This window comes from Hermetia illucens, chromosome 1, assembly GCF_905115235.1.
Source record: "Hermetia illucens chromosome 1, iHerIll2.2.curated.20191125, whole genome shotgun sequence".
Classification (NCBI taxonomy): Eukaryota; Metazoa; Arthropoda; class Insecta; order Diptera; family Stratiomyidae; genus Hermetia; species Hermetia illucens.
Genome location: NC_051849.1, coordinates 138124658 through 138140292, shown reverse-complemented (window position 1 = coordinate 138140292; position 15635 = coordinate 138124658). Strand labels below are relative to the sequence as shown.

The 15635-nt window shown below is 39.3% G+C and overlaps 1 protein-coding gene across 1 annotated transcript; it reads right to left on the bottom strand.

Annotated features, from left to right (window-relative positions):
- Positions 1-4956: 4956 nt before the first annotated feature.
- Positions 4957-11866, bottom strand: LOC119646805 (palmitoyltransferase ZDHHC3-A). The gene is made up of 3 exons (XM_038047398.1): positions 11543-11866; positions 11029-11457; positions 4957-5448 (listed from the first exon to the last, which is right to left on the bottom strand). The coding sequence occupies exons 1-3, from the start codon at positions 11656-11658 to the stop codon at positions 5184-5186; spliced, it is 810 nt and encodes a 269-aa protein (XP_037903326.1). The 5' UTR covers positions 11659-11866; the 3' UTR covers positions 4957-5183.
- Between the last annotated feature and the right edge of the window lie 3769 nt (positions 11867-15635).

Sequence of the window (15635 nt, the reverse complement as noted above, 5' to 3'; positions counted from 1 at the left end):
CCCTTGTTTTAGACCGTTGTTGACGTTGAATGGTCTCGAGAGTGATACTGTTGCTTTTGTCTGGTCTCGCACATTGGTCAGGGTCAGCCTTGTCAGTTTTATCAATTTCGTCGGGATACCGAATTCTTTCATGGTCGTGTACAGTTTTACCCTGGCTATGCTATCATAGGCGGCCTTAAATTCGATGAAAATATGGTGCAACTGGTGTTCATATTCCAACAGTTTTTCGATCGCTTGCCGCAGACAGAAAATCTGATGGTATGGGTCAATGATGTTCTGGGCGTATGGGGCTCTATCTGATCCAGCAAGATAGCGGAGAGCTCTACCCAACACCAACCTAGACGACCAGTTGGTATGATTTGTCGCGTTTTTAGGCGCGGGAGACTCGCCTCCATCCTTCTCCGTCTGCAGGTTTTCATTAAGAAAGAACTCCCAACGGTCACCACATGGAGGTGGAGATAGGGTTTGGTAGTAGAGGTATTGGTGTTGGTTCAGCAGGCGTTTCCAATCCACGTTCCACCCTGGAACACTACCCTTTGACCACAAGGCTTTTTATCCATAAGAAAAACAGCTAAAGAAGCGAAAGGAGCACTTCACCATGATTCTTAACGATACATATCTTTAGAATTCACGTAGTTTCTCAGGGAGTGTAAAGAAATGTTACATCGATGAATTTTTCTGACCCACTTTCGAGGATTGAAAATTTAAATTCGACACTTCGAATTTGAGTCTTCGAACTTCGGCTGCGGAGTAGGAATTTTTATCGGCGTGGCGACACTATCCTGCTTTGTAGCGAGAAATGACGTGGGGTTTTTTGTTCTTTTTTTTTGACAATTGAGGAGTTCGAGTCGGTTTCAGACGTGTCAACTGAGGAGTTTTTTTGTATTGTGGAGGAGCAACGTTTCTGCATCGAGGCTGTTTTGCCCACTTGTTTATGGTCGTCTTCAGTTTCAATTGAGTCATTTCGTGAGTAGACGAATAGAATGCGGCAAGCTTCATTCATAGTCACTATATTCTGTGCGCTTGTGCCGGAGAAATTTGCTTTGGCAAAACAATTGCACCGTCAAAAGCTTAAGCTTTCGGTTTTACATCCCTCGCAACAGTTGTTCCGAGCGCAACCGTCATTGCAGCTGATTCTACATATTCACTTTGTGCTTTAACAAATGTAGTATCAGCATCCAACATGTTGGTACAACAACTGCAAGTCCATCGCCATCGGTGCCGTTGAGTTTTACAACGGCAGTACGGCAATATCAACAACTAGTTCTACAACGGCAGCACCTCTCAATTTAGATCCTATACAACCTTGGACTAAGCGACTAAGGCCGAAGAATTAACAACCTAAAGTACATTTTTTGTATATATCGTTAAGAATATTAATTATTATTAGAATTTAAATTTATTGTCATCTTAAGGTAAGAAACCAAACATAAATATAAACAAGTCGGAATACCGGAAGCTCGCTCTCGGGTATAGAGGTTTTGTGTTCATCTTATGTGAAAAACTTCTACGGACATTTTTCTATCCGTATATAGCTACAAATCCAACATATTCCTTCACATTTTTCCAAACTACATATTACAGCCATAGATATTATCCTCACCCTAAACAAACAAACAATTTCCAAATACTGTACATATACATGCACGTATATAAATTGAACGTACCCATATTTCCGATTTACTTCGTGCTTATAGTATAGTACATATATTAAATACGGTTTGTTTGTGTTCAAATATATCTATCTGAATTAGACACTAACCGCAAACTCCATTAGCATAAGTATACTATATACCTACATACACACATGACTGCTTGGAGTAATTGATATTCAGATACAAATGATTAAAAAACTAAAACAAAATAATTCTTTGCGACCTCATTCATATGAACTTACTTCGTTGTGGTGTTGACGAATTGATATGGGATGATGACGTGATAACTTTGTTAATAATAGTTGGATTTTCTTCAAACTTGACCAAATTGTACACTATCTTATCCCTTACACTCATGCCAAATTTTGTACTTCTGGGATGGACATAAGGGGGTTGTCCAATTTCTAAAATGCGGAAGTATACTATTATTAACTTTATTTGTGCAAATATCAGAACCGGATGCATTTTGAAGCCTACACTGTGATTTTTTTTCAGATTTTTTCGGTTGTAGGTTCTGAGAACGAGACCTGTTACACTTTTTGATGTTCATATTTTGAGCCCTCGCTCCCCTATGTTTTACCCGATGTCAGATATAGGACCAGTTTTGGGAAGTACTAATTGAGCCCTTTCATTTGATACCCCACATGGCCACATTTTATGAAAAAAATGTTGCACCCTCCATTCACATGTATGGGGAGCTCCCCTCTTAAACTTAACCCAAAGTGGCGCCACTTACTGTATGTAAAGGGAACAACAGATCACACGCTCTCACCAATTTTCGTGGCAATCGGTTTAGCCGTTTCCGAATAAATCAGGTTGACAAATAGACAGACAGACAGACAGAGCTAACGTTAGGTGACCGTGTGCCAAGCCAACTGCTGTGTGTGAAATGATGATGGTGATGACAAAGTCAGCATCGATCTGCTACAGTCTTTGTGATTACAGAGGCTCCCGGGGAGCACACAGGCCATCTTGGCATGTGCTGATTCGGGGGCCCTATTCATGTTAGCTGTCATCGCGAACAAAATTCATGAGATCCACGTGGGGCCCATGCATAGTGTGTACTCCTTCTGATGGCGATAGGTGGAGGCACCAGATTCGGGTTCAAGTGTAATACAGTAGAATCCCGATAATTCGTTTGGTCAAGGTACCGACGATTTGGTACGAATCAATTTATCAATTTCCGGGAGTACAAAATAAAAATTTGCTTACAGCCACTGACCACAGCATTTACGATTTGTTGTTTCTTTTTAATAGAGAGACTTTTTGGGATGCAAGCTACAGTGCCATAAGGATAATGGAAACAAAACCGAATTATAGAAAAGAAAGAAAATCTAATAACAGATCATAAGATTTCTAAATTTCCGCTTTGGCTCCGTCGTCATCACGTACCACCCTAGGAAACGTTTATCTTAGACCTCTCACTGCCCCCTCTCTGCGTCTTGAAACCAGTACGATTAGCGAACTATTTGAGCAAGAAATATGTTGAATAACTGGTACTACATTAAAACAATCCTGTGCAATATAAAAGGCAAAACGTTGTGAAATGATTAGCCTCAAATGTCAGCAGTGATTTCCGCTTGAATTATTTTCGCAGTGTAAAATTCGATAGCTCCAGTAGGCAGGAAAGGTAGAGTAGATTAATGATTAAGAATTCCCAACCTCTTACTCGAAAGCAGAGTGAAAAATCTCGTGATAGATGGGAAGATTTAGCGAACCACCTGAAGCTTCATTTCACCAAATAAAGTACATTAGCGCTCGACCGATAAGATTGGAGATTGTGCGCTACTAAAGTCATAACTCCACATCATGATGTAGGTTTGAATTAGATTATCTGCCCGTTTGTCCCAGTTAAAATAATGTTTGGCACGTGCTATGGCTGCAGAGCGACGGTGACAGTAATTAGAACGGCAAATCTGCTAATAAGCTAACTAGACTATCTATAGAAATCCGCTTTCAGGAGGAATTTAACTTTCATTTGAAGTCGTAGCCAAAACAAAAATATAATTAATAGTGCGACATTTCTCCTTTTAAATAAAACATAGGTTTGGATTTAAAAATCATATTACTTTTATTTTTAAATACGACACGTTTTGGTGAAGAGAAAATTATACACTCATCTTTTTACACGTTTGCACATTTACAATCTGATAAAATTGCATTCTTTAAATAAATACGTAAATATGGTTGTTTTGTGTACACGAACAGACATTTGGGAGGAAGTTTGTATTTATTCCACACGAATGACATATCCAGTATCCATTTCAGGAGTTACGTTTCTAATGAATAGTTTAAATTTAAAATTGTATATATTTGTGGTAGACATCAGACTAGCTTAATTGTTAATTTACCATCATCATGGGTTCATTTTGTAATAATGATAATAATTGTTCCATTTTCCGCTTCGGCTTCACGTTTCGAGAATATGGTTGGATTTAAAGGAAAAATCGTCCACTAATGCAATATTCTATCCAATTTATGGTAATATCATATCTACGCTTGACATCTATAAATGCTATGATTTTTTCTCTCTAAATTATGTTGCTATTCGCGTGCTTGCTTGTTTCCGTTTTGCATTAAAATAGTATCAAAATGTCTTATCAGTTTTATGGTTGGTTTCTAATGCCATTTGTTTTCGAAATTTCCAAGTGCAATTTTTTATTCATGCTGGAATCGCGAATTAATTGTATAAAGTTCATTCACAGAGAAAGGAATGAATGTGTTGCATTTTTATATAAATTTTATCTAAAGTGTGCATGAAAATGTCAAAATTTCAATGAGATGTTGAAGAGCATTGAAATGATCCTTCTGCGAAATTTTATTTTGTTTTCAAATGTTTTTAGACAAAAACCACAGCCTTGTATTTTTTTAATTCCGCTATTTTTAAAAATAGATTTTTAAAATGTCTCTTCTTCTGTTTCCCTTAAGTGTGAATATTGCAAGATTTTTCTGATCAACGTTTGGTTTATTACATTTCATATGTTTGACTTTGTATTTGAGTTGCTGCGCCTAGTAAAAGTCATGAAGAATTCTAACATTTGTTCAAGGCAGCTTTTCTTTTAGTTCAATGACGAGTAAAGAAGATATCATTTTAGGATGAATCTATCTATTTTATGTAGGAGTCTCAAGCGAACCTATACGTATCTGAAATTGTAAGTAAAATTATTTTTAAACTAAGAAACTACTATTTGTGAGCCATCAGTATCTTTCCGTAAATTCTGCTGAGATTGCGCCACTCATTCCAGATGAATTTTACTAGGCGCGCGGAATTCGTCCTTAAGATGATAAATAATATCTAACGGTCTTTAAAAAATATGTTTATATGCGGCACAATCAATCAGAAAGTCAAGTTGGATAATAAATAAGGATTAAAAAATTATTTACAGCTTCTGAGACACAATTGCACTAAAATTAAGGGAAAACTTATAAATAACGGTCAACAAAAAAACAAAGAAAAATATACATTGCTTAAATGTACAGTAAAACATAGATGCCCGTATAGTTGTATAAATAAAAACTATTATTTACTCATACGTCGTGACTAAGCAACGGAGTATCGTAGCGTCTCGAGTTGAGTCCGGTACATGGAAGAAGCCAAAGTGCGGGATGACTGCGTCCAAAAACATCTGCGAGGAGCGCAAGTTTACGACGATGTGGCCGATATGCACCCTTTTGCTGAACAGCTTCTACGGCTGTTTCGTCGTAGAGTATGGCGTGCATTTGATCGACCATGATTGCTAATACAAAAAGTCCAAAAAGGGCGGATTCCAAGAGTAATATGACACTGTGAAGCCTAAAAGAAATATTATGTAAAACTCCATTGAATTGAAATAATTCTTCTTAAGATTTCAGAGTTCCTTCATTGCCAGACTACAACACTTTCAAAATAAAAAATTTTCCAACGCAATAAGCGTTGGAAAATCATCCACTGCATAAAATCATATTATTCAATCTGTTTCCTTGAAACAAAAGGATAACACTACCCCGCCATTCTTCGAGTGAAAAAAGAAATTGGACTTTCCCCACGATTGTTTTCAACAATAACCCATATCGGTCCAATCGATGGCAATGGTGTGGGAAGGAAAACCATATTGCTCAGGAATGTAATGTGTAATGTGAAGGGATCAGGGCCTTGAAATGTGTTAGAACACTTCATTCAAGATCGTAAAGGTACACTATAGGATTACAGTACCCTATAGGAGGCAATGTGATCAGCATTGCGCTCGACCGAGGGTAATACCCTCAGGTACTCATTCACAGCTGAGCCGAATGGTATCCGACGTCAAATCACGATACAAATACCCCTGCCACCAGTGAAATTTGAATCTCGACCTTCCGTACGACAGCCTTATGTGTTATAACCATTCAGCTATCCTGACACTTGATTATTATTATATAATAATATTGCCATCTAAGGCAGAGCGCGCCAGTCACACACTATCAGATACTGGCAATGTGCTTCAATTTAGCCCATGACTTTTCGTGAAGTTTGCCCTCATCCTCCACCGTTCTGTGCCATGATTCTCTAGGGTGACCCACTTGCTGGCCATTCTGGGATAGTTGGTTACATTGCGTGGAATAGCTCGTAATAGACTGGTCGTCATTTCTCAATGTGTTATTTACCCATTGCCATTTTCTCCCTCTCATCAGCACGTCCACGGGCATCGAAACCGCACCCCTGCAAAGCTCAATGACATTACATAGACATAAGTTGATAAGAGATTGGACCTGCCGAGTAGCAGTGGCGATCAGTTTCCATGTACTACTCTCATATAACACACATATAATACAGATAGAACAATGGTGCGGAGCAACGGAATCGACTGGTATCCGACGTCAAATCACGATACAAATTTCACTGCGACCAGTGAGATTTGAACCGCGACTTTCCGTACGGCAGCCTTGTGCTCTAACCACTCAGCTATCCGGACACTATAGGTTCCCTGCTGCACAATTTTAATGCATTTAGTGTTACCTGAAGTACAATGATGTGTTAACCATTAGGTCAATAAGACTTGCCTTAGGAAATGAGTCCTGTGTGAAAAGTAAGATCTGCTTGTGAAAGTATTAATTGAGACGTTCCTTCGCGAATACATTTGAAAAACAATCACACCCTCTTTTGCATGTGTGGGGAGTCCTTCCCCCTTCAAATTTCATACAAATTCACACGAATCATTGAATGACTGGGATTTAATAATTTGCATATATTCAAGAAATTTTGTTTAAATCGAGTTGCTCGATCGAGAAGTGTGTGTGACAAGCAGTCCGACAATGAACTGATTTTAACAAGGTCTTGTGTAAAAAAGACAGTGGATAAATCTGCATTCAGATCGAGCAGGCGGTGCAACACCTTGGGTTGCACATCAATGAAGGCAAGACAAAATAAATGCATAGCACCGAAAACCAACCAACCAATAACATCAAACCGCACTGGTCAAATGGGAAGAATAAAGATAAGAGACTACAACTTTGAGACCGTTGAAAATTGTTCCTATGAAATCCGTTGTTGGCAGCCAACAGAGCCTACTTCAGCTTACAAAAACTGTTTCGCTCGAAACGTCTCACCATAGGGCCAAAGCTCTTACTGTACAAGACAATGATCTTGCCAGCCCTTATGTATTGCTCGGAAACCTGGATTCTTAGCAAAAAAAAAGAGAACGCTTGGCCGCGTTTGAGAGAAGAATCCTCCGAAGAATTTTTGGTTCCCTACATGAGGATGGACGATTTCGTAGCCTACATAACGACGAAATCTATGAGTGGTACCACGACCGTCTGCTTGTGGATAAAATCCGGCTCAACAAGTTGCGGTGGGCGGGTCACTTAATCCAACCCGGAAAGTCTATAAGGGCTATATCTATGGTAGAAAAAGAAGACGAGGCAGACCCCGCCTCCGATGGAGCGATGGCGTAGGTCAGGACGCCAGACAGCCTTTAATGATATCGAATTGATGGACGTCGGTGCAAAACCGGGTTGCCTGGAGTTCCTTATTAAGGTAGGCCAGGAACGGACACCGGTTGTTGCGCCGTTGATGATGTGCAACGTCAGGCAAATTGCGATGTTTGAGGCTCAACGAAATCCGACTAATAATAAGATTAGCCATCGGATTCAAACATAGTAACCGTTCCGCTCCTAATGCTGATCGATTTCCGCCAAGCAAATGGGATGACTACAATGGTTTTCATGGGCAAAAAATAGTGAATAAAGTACAGCAACTTAATATCGTAAAATTCACCATGGAAACCCCCCAGAACCTCCGAATAATTGTCATGTTCAAAAAATAAACGATTTGAGAATATAAAAACATGATCATGTGAAGCCGTTCGCAGAACTGCGATTCAAAATAGTCTTCCAATGAGATAGTATCGTATAAATGTCGCTTGAGAATTATACAGAAAAATACCTCCATTTAATCGATTTTGATCAATGCATCTTGAGATTGTGAAGGGTTGATCATACTTTGCTTTAAAATTTGCGTTGACCATGACATCCGAAAAATTGTTTTTCCGATATCAGGAAAAAAAATCAGTATAGACTGACCATCTCTTTAGTTCTTTCTAGATTAAGAAATTCATTATTATAAGAATTACTAAGTTTAAGTAAAAAAACAAAAATTAATTAAAAGAACACATTTTTAATAAGAAGATCATTAGTACCAACAATATATGCTTTGGAACCTGCTGAATGAACAGTCTCTGGCCAAATTATCAGACAGTGTCGGGCGTGTTTGATTGTTCTTACACATTTGATTTCAGTAAAAGTTATACTAAATTATGCGATTGTTCGTTTTCTTGGTATTTATCGAATGATTCTTCAAATGGCAACATTTTATAAAAAGCCAAAAAAACGGGTATTTCACCCCCTCGGAAAAAGAGAGAAAACAGATCGTTTATTATTACCAAAATGTATTGTAATGTATTGAATCTGCCAGAAGCTAGTGTATGACGATTAAAGGAAAAATGATTCAGGTGGAGAATCGAGACCAAAAAGGAAGGGAAATGGGAAAGGAAGTTAATTTTCAAACCAGGGGCAGAAAGGTGTCTTACAAAAATTTGTTTAGGAAACAGAAGAGAATTAACGCATTTGGATGCCACGGCCCACCAATCCGCCAAGAAGCCCATGCTAAAAAGCGCGATAAAAGCAAACAGACACTGCCACCGTTGTGGAATGACGATTTGCCCAGTCTCAGTAAACTAACCAGAGAAATCTTCAACATCTGCTATAACCATAAATATTGGCATCCATACACGGACTGCCTGAAGACGTACAGGTTAGCCATCAAGGCTGCCAAGAGACGGTACTCGTTGGACTACCGTCGGGAGATTGAAAGCAACAGCGAATCTGCAAGGCCTAGTAAGATTCTGCCCAAGGAATATAGGAGCCCTTCCTTTCTTAAAAAATCGGAAAGCTCCTGGACGGAATGTTCTGCTGAAATTTTGGAGCTGCTGCTTCCCCGTCAGCGAGGATTGTGAGTCAGAGCCTTGCTTGGAGAGTATGCAGCCGCCTCAACCGTGCGAGACTATCAAATCGGTAATTAGCGAGGATAAGATCGGCTGGGCTGTAAACAGCTTCTCCGCATATAAATCTTCGGGCCCAAATGGCATTATACCAGTCATGCTGCAGAAGCTGTAGGACAAGATTATGCCGTGGCTTGTTAAGATATATCAGAGCTGTATTTCTTTGGGACACGTACCACACCCTTGGAAAGGCGCACCAGTGGCTTTGATACTGAAAGCGGGCAGACCACTTAAGGACGACTATGGAGAGATGGCCTTCCTCTTAGTGCACACAGAAACCGCTCCCCACGAAGCAATTGGTACGATTGACCTATCACTGCAGTAGAAGCAATATACTCTAGCTACCTCCTTGCATATAGAGGAAGCATCGAACAATGTTAGTACTAACGCTATCAAGAAAGCCGTGACCAAACATTTCCATTTTTGCGCTGTCACCGAGGTGAGCAATTCCATCCCAACTACGTTAAGAAATATTTCCGAATGAGGAACCATCTATATCTATGCAAAATGGCGCTCTTTGGCACACAGCCCGGTCTGTACAAATATATTTACAAAAAGAAAATGTCCTCTGTTGGATTCGCCAGGTAATAATCCTGACATGAACACAATCGAATGAACTAAGGCGCTAATGGAGGGAGGAGGGAAGAGCTAAAAATTGTATCACAACCAAAGTACGATATTCGCAAAAAAATCATTCAAATATGCAATTATTATCCACAAACACAGTAGAGACAGTAAAAACTTCACTCGACAACAGGTCATACCGAATTGACGCTCTTCTAACAACAAAAGGAGGATCAAAGAAGAAAAATTCATATCAGTCTTATGATTTGCTTTATGGCAATTATAAATAAATATTTTTTGAAGGAATGCAGCTTCCAATTTATGATAAAACCTCCATTGTGGTTATATATTCGGAAAGTAAATTTTCGTAGCATTTTGCGTCTAGCAATATGGGCAGGGACTGCATAAAAACTGCGCAGTCCACCGAGCCGCAATTGATATTCCGCAACCCAGTTTTGATCACTGAAACCGGAATAATTTGAATTATTCGTTCTAAAACGAAAATGGACAATATATTCCCTAGAACTTGGCCATAATCGGCGAAAATGATTTGGATTGAAAGAATCCGTTTACTGGCCTATGCTGTACTTATCGTTCGCCACATAGGCATCCAACGTTTCTATTTTTAAATAATGTATCACCCAGTGCACCGTACGGTGCCCATGCAGCTATTGATTTATTGAATGCTTCACCAGCCTTATATGCCGATTCTCACAAACAAATTCTTTGAAGCTATTGAAAGCGGCGGAGCCTTAGAACTTACAATAGTTCAGGCCCATCACTCTAAGAGGAAATCAAACTTTCTTCAAAATCTTCCACGTTTTTTTCCTCTGTACTCATCCCTCACAACCATAAATGCGATAAGTCACTTGCATGAAGGAGCTCACATTCTCCGGCCTAGATCCCATTGCAAGCTCCAGGTTAAGTTCCGCTGAACACGGAAGCTAACACAATACAGTAGGGTTTCTATACAACGTGCGAAAAGTAAAATATAAAGCACTACAACTTTTGCTAAATAAAACTTCAATGCTCATGTAGCCTCTAACGAAACTAATTAGCTGTTCAAGGTTGAGTTTGTAAACTCTTTTGGGGTAGGAGGAATCTATACAAAGAAAATCGGCAGCACTTGCCCAATTAACAATCGATACTTGACCTCTCTTCAGTCCCGTTTCCATCATTCCACTTGAACTTTGGACGGTTGGGTTTGGTAATGTGTGAAATGCTTCTTTTAGTCTACATGAATCTCACAAGCAAGTCCTCTTGTTCCAGGAAAATTAAATGATATAGTTACTCACATCCTGGCCTGCGAATCTGCTATGTTCGCGTTGCACTGCTCGCACGGATAAATCCAGGATCCCAGCACCAAAGCCACAGAGTACAACGCCAATACTCCAACATAAACAAGAAACTGCAGGAAATACTTCTGGTTCCTCTCCCCAACGCAATTATTTATCCAAGGACAATGGTGATCCATGCGGCGAATGCATCGCTTGCATATTCGGCAATGATGCGCCCGCGGTGGTCTGTATGTTTCGCAGCGAGTGCACACCGTCCACTCACCGTGGCCGTGACCGTTCTTCTGCCCTGAGTGTAAATCGGAAAAATCCAATCGATTTTGCGGCAACGGCACCGTCCCGGGATCCGAAAGGACCGCCTTCAAGTGCGCCATTGTCAATAGAAAGACGACCGTATTGAACGAAACGACGTGCAGAGGCGCCCACAAGCTAAAACAGAGAAAAGTGCCGTTGTTTATTTACACCTGACCTGGCAACTGCGTGGAGTGGGGATGCCCACCACCCCAGGACATACCTTGTCTCCATTGTTTGCAGGATAATCCATCGCGTCACCACATAATCGGCATAGAACACAGCTCCATAAGTCACCAGCAAACAGACGATTCCGCACGGATCACGAATGAAAGTCATGTCGTACGATACGGGAATGAATTGAAGCGTACTTGGTTCGTCACACGGAATGCACTAGTCCTGATTTCTATCCGAAAATTTATGGGTTTTACGCGATTGAATTTCCAGCGGACGACATAATTTTTCCCTGCGAGGCGAATGCCAAAGCCCCCCTACACTTGACAGTTCGAAATGTCAATGCAGATGTTCGATCGGTGTGAATGCGACTGGAAGTGGAGGTGGTTAACTGGAATGATGTCGAATTTATAGTGGAAGTATGTTTTGTTTGAATTGGACAAATGTGGAGAGAAAAACAATTAGAAAATTTTAAAGGCATCTACCAATGGAAACAATATGAGGATGAGTAAATATTTCGAGACTTTTTGTATTTTTGTCAAAAATGATGATTTCTTTAACGGATCCAGTATCAGAAATTACCTAACCGAAAAATCTGAAAGTCATGAAACTGCCTCTGTGCTCTCCATATCGATATGTGCTCAAATTAAGTTAATAATACTGTATTATTATATTTTTGGGGAAATTAAGTGAAAACCAACCTTAATTTTATCCTAGAGCTATAAAATGCAGTAATATAGATTATGGTATGGAGTATGTTATCCCCAAGTTTGATCAACATTATACTATTAATAACAAAGTTACAGTAGCTTAAATTTGACGTTACAGTGTAAATTTACTGGAACTAAATATCAATATCACACTAAAGTGGGTAATCTAATATGCTTAATGCATACACATAACGGGCTACGTGCAAATATACTCACAGCAGAAACAAACAAAGCGTGAGGCGTGAGCTTCCGGTTTCCCGATTTGTTTGTATCTGTTGAAGACTAACTTTTTCACATTTGTGAATAATATTGAACTCCTACTGTGGGGCCTATGAGGTTGACTATTGCCAATACAATGCTTTCCAGACCAATTTTTTTGTGTAAATGGATCTTTGAAAAAAGGGCATAATTGATTATTTAACTGTGTACACGGGGAACTGTCATGTATTCATCGTTCCTCAGATAGGGAAACACAAAACCTTTTACACCTGAAGCGTCTAACTTCCGACTTGTTTTAATTTGTTTTCGGTTTAAAAAAAATAAAGAGCAATAGTTGTGTCAATTCTATCAGTATGGGCAGATCAATAAGTGAATTTGTAATGAAAACTATGGTTTTGAGAGAAAATTGAAAATTGATGCGGTTACTTATAAAAGGGAATCGATTGTAAACTTATGCGTATAAAAAGGATAGCCTAACAAAATTAGGTGCAATGTATCATCTTTAAGAAAATTTGGGCGAATTATTTGGAAATTGATAGTTTAGTATGCGAGTCTGACAGTGCACTTTCAAGGAAGATGAAGCGTCAGCCTAAAAATTAGGTCCAAATATCTTTGCGAAATTGTTTTAAGGGAGTCATCCCGTGTGTAGGCAGTTTTTCGCCGTTTTTTGAATATCTTTTGTGAAGAACTGGATACAGATACAAATACGACTTTTTCACCATAGGTTTAGTATTATCTTGAGCGTCCCCAGTATTTTTTCCAGCCCGATCGCATAGTTCGTTATTGAAATACAGGGCAATTTATACACCCATCTCCAAAAAAAACTTTTGTACGGAATGAAAACTGAAGCAAAATGTAGCCGGTCTTCAAGATAGTCAGAACAGAGTAAAGGATTTTATAAGCCACCTGTATTTTTCTTTTTATTTCACTAATTGGTAATCGTATTTCTTTCAATTTTGTGTCTATTTATATAAATTTGTCTACATTTGCAATATTTTATTCTTTAGCTTCAAGGAACAATTCTCTTCGTTTGTATTATAATTTACGGTTTTGCCTCGTTGATTTGTAGTCTGATTCCGATTCATCGTCTGTGTACGCTACTATTTGTTTAGATTTTCAGATTAAAGTATTAGCTATCTTGCTTATTACCTGCTCGAGAGCTAGATTAGGCAATCTACCCTTCCTGTCAAAGATATTAGTTGTCTGGCGGTTCAATTGCTTGGATGGAATGCAAAGTATATAGTTAGTTAGGGCATTACGCTTGGAACAATACTGCGGCAAGTTTGTTTGGTTCTGATAGGGAAAGTTCGGTGTGTCTAGTGGAATTTTGTTTTTGTCACTTCCCCTTATGGAACCCTGTTCTCAGTGATTCATAACAGCATATGCCATTGCCACTGAAACAACAATGGTTGGTTGCATCCTTCTAACTTCTCCTGCTTCTTTAACCAAACCGTGAACCCGAAAAAGAAAATGAAAGCGCAATTTCATTTAGAACTAACGGGATTGGTTTAAAAATTACCAGAAGATTAAATTTCAAAACCAACCTCTTTTTTTAACTAAAGTATCGAAAAACGGGACTTAATGTCAATGAATCTCAGAAATTCTAGTTCGGGCCATAATGACGAGTGTTGCAATTATTTCGATAAAAGAATTATTAAACTCGATCCAGTAGTTCCATTTGTACTTAGCTCGTAATGTTTATGATTGAGTTTATCAGATCATGTCTTAGAATGCAAGAAATTTGCACAAGAGTGAGAGCTTTGATCTAATATCACTGTGTTAGTAATAGTGTGATTTCTACCAAACTTGGTAGTATCTTGCTTTATACCAGACCCTATATCACTGCAAAAGTTGTTGATTCTGGTTGGTTCCCAGGCGGTCATTGAAGTAACTGGTCCTTTTCGGACCTCCGCACTTCTCCCCTTTGCAACTAGTCAAAACTAGTATCGGCCTTGTGAAGTACTAACCGCGACCTTTCATTTGATACCTCATGCGACTATACTTGGTGAAAAAAATTGTACACCCCCTTAAACTCAACTTGGAACTAGATTACTCCCTGCAATGGGACGAAGTTCCACCTTCCTACAAAATTTCGTATCAACAGGAATAATCGTCTTTGAGATATAGCGTGTGACAGACGGACAGACAGATAATACGCCGATTTTAATAAGGCTTTGTTTTACACATACGCTGAGTCCCCTTAACGGAAGTTGAACGAAATTATCGGAGAGGAACATTTCACAACAAACGGTCATTGTAAGCAGTCGTATTCAATTCTAATTGAGGGATTTCACATAAACCGGCGGGGGGGGGGGGGGTTTACAACAGTTCTGGCTTTAAAATCGGATATAGGTGTTGCAGCCTGAAAGACCGTTTTCTGTTGTTCCAAAGAAAATGTCTGGTCCTAGTTCGACGGTGTAAACACTAAATGGCGCATCACACCTCAGCTTGGCTAAGGTCAATGGCGTCGTGGTTGAGGAGATAGATTGTCGGTGTTCCCATCCCGCTGCTCTGGATCTGGATCTGAATCCCAGTGGCCATGGGTGTCTGTGTTCGTCTTGTGTTTGCTCGCTGCTGTGAGCTTATCACTTGCACAACGTTAAGTGTGATGATAGTGAAAGTGAAGAACAATCTGACTGTATGGATGCCCTATACTCCAACAAGCAGCGAACACGAAACACTAATGATTTAATGAGAGATTAAGAAGACCTTTTGGGACGATTCTGGCAGTTTCATTCACGTCGGAGATAAAGGCATTTTTAATGGCGGTTCGGTGTTCATCACTATCGTAGCGTGGGTTGTTCAAATTTACTGCCATCGGTGCAGTGAGGAAGATTTCCTAATGTTAAACGACGACCGGATCAGATGATAGTCTATCGAAGCCGGCTTTGTATTCGATTAATTTGGATCCTAGGAAAGCGGAAATAGGAAGAAACCGTTCACAATAAACAAATGTTGTAGCCGTGAAGTCCGTTGAAGACGTTTTGGTAGCAAGATAGTTTCAAAATATCCAGACTGTTAGTCTACGATTTTTTATTCCACTTACATAGTGACTTTTCCGACAAGCGGGGAATGCTTTGAGTATATCTCTAAATCCAAACTCATTAGGGTCATATTCTACATTATATAAATTTTAATACATTTTGTTTTCTTGCATAAATAAAAATAAAAATGATCTTTTAAACACTGTAATCGCTTTTTCAAAGATTGTCG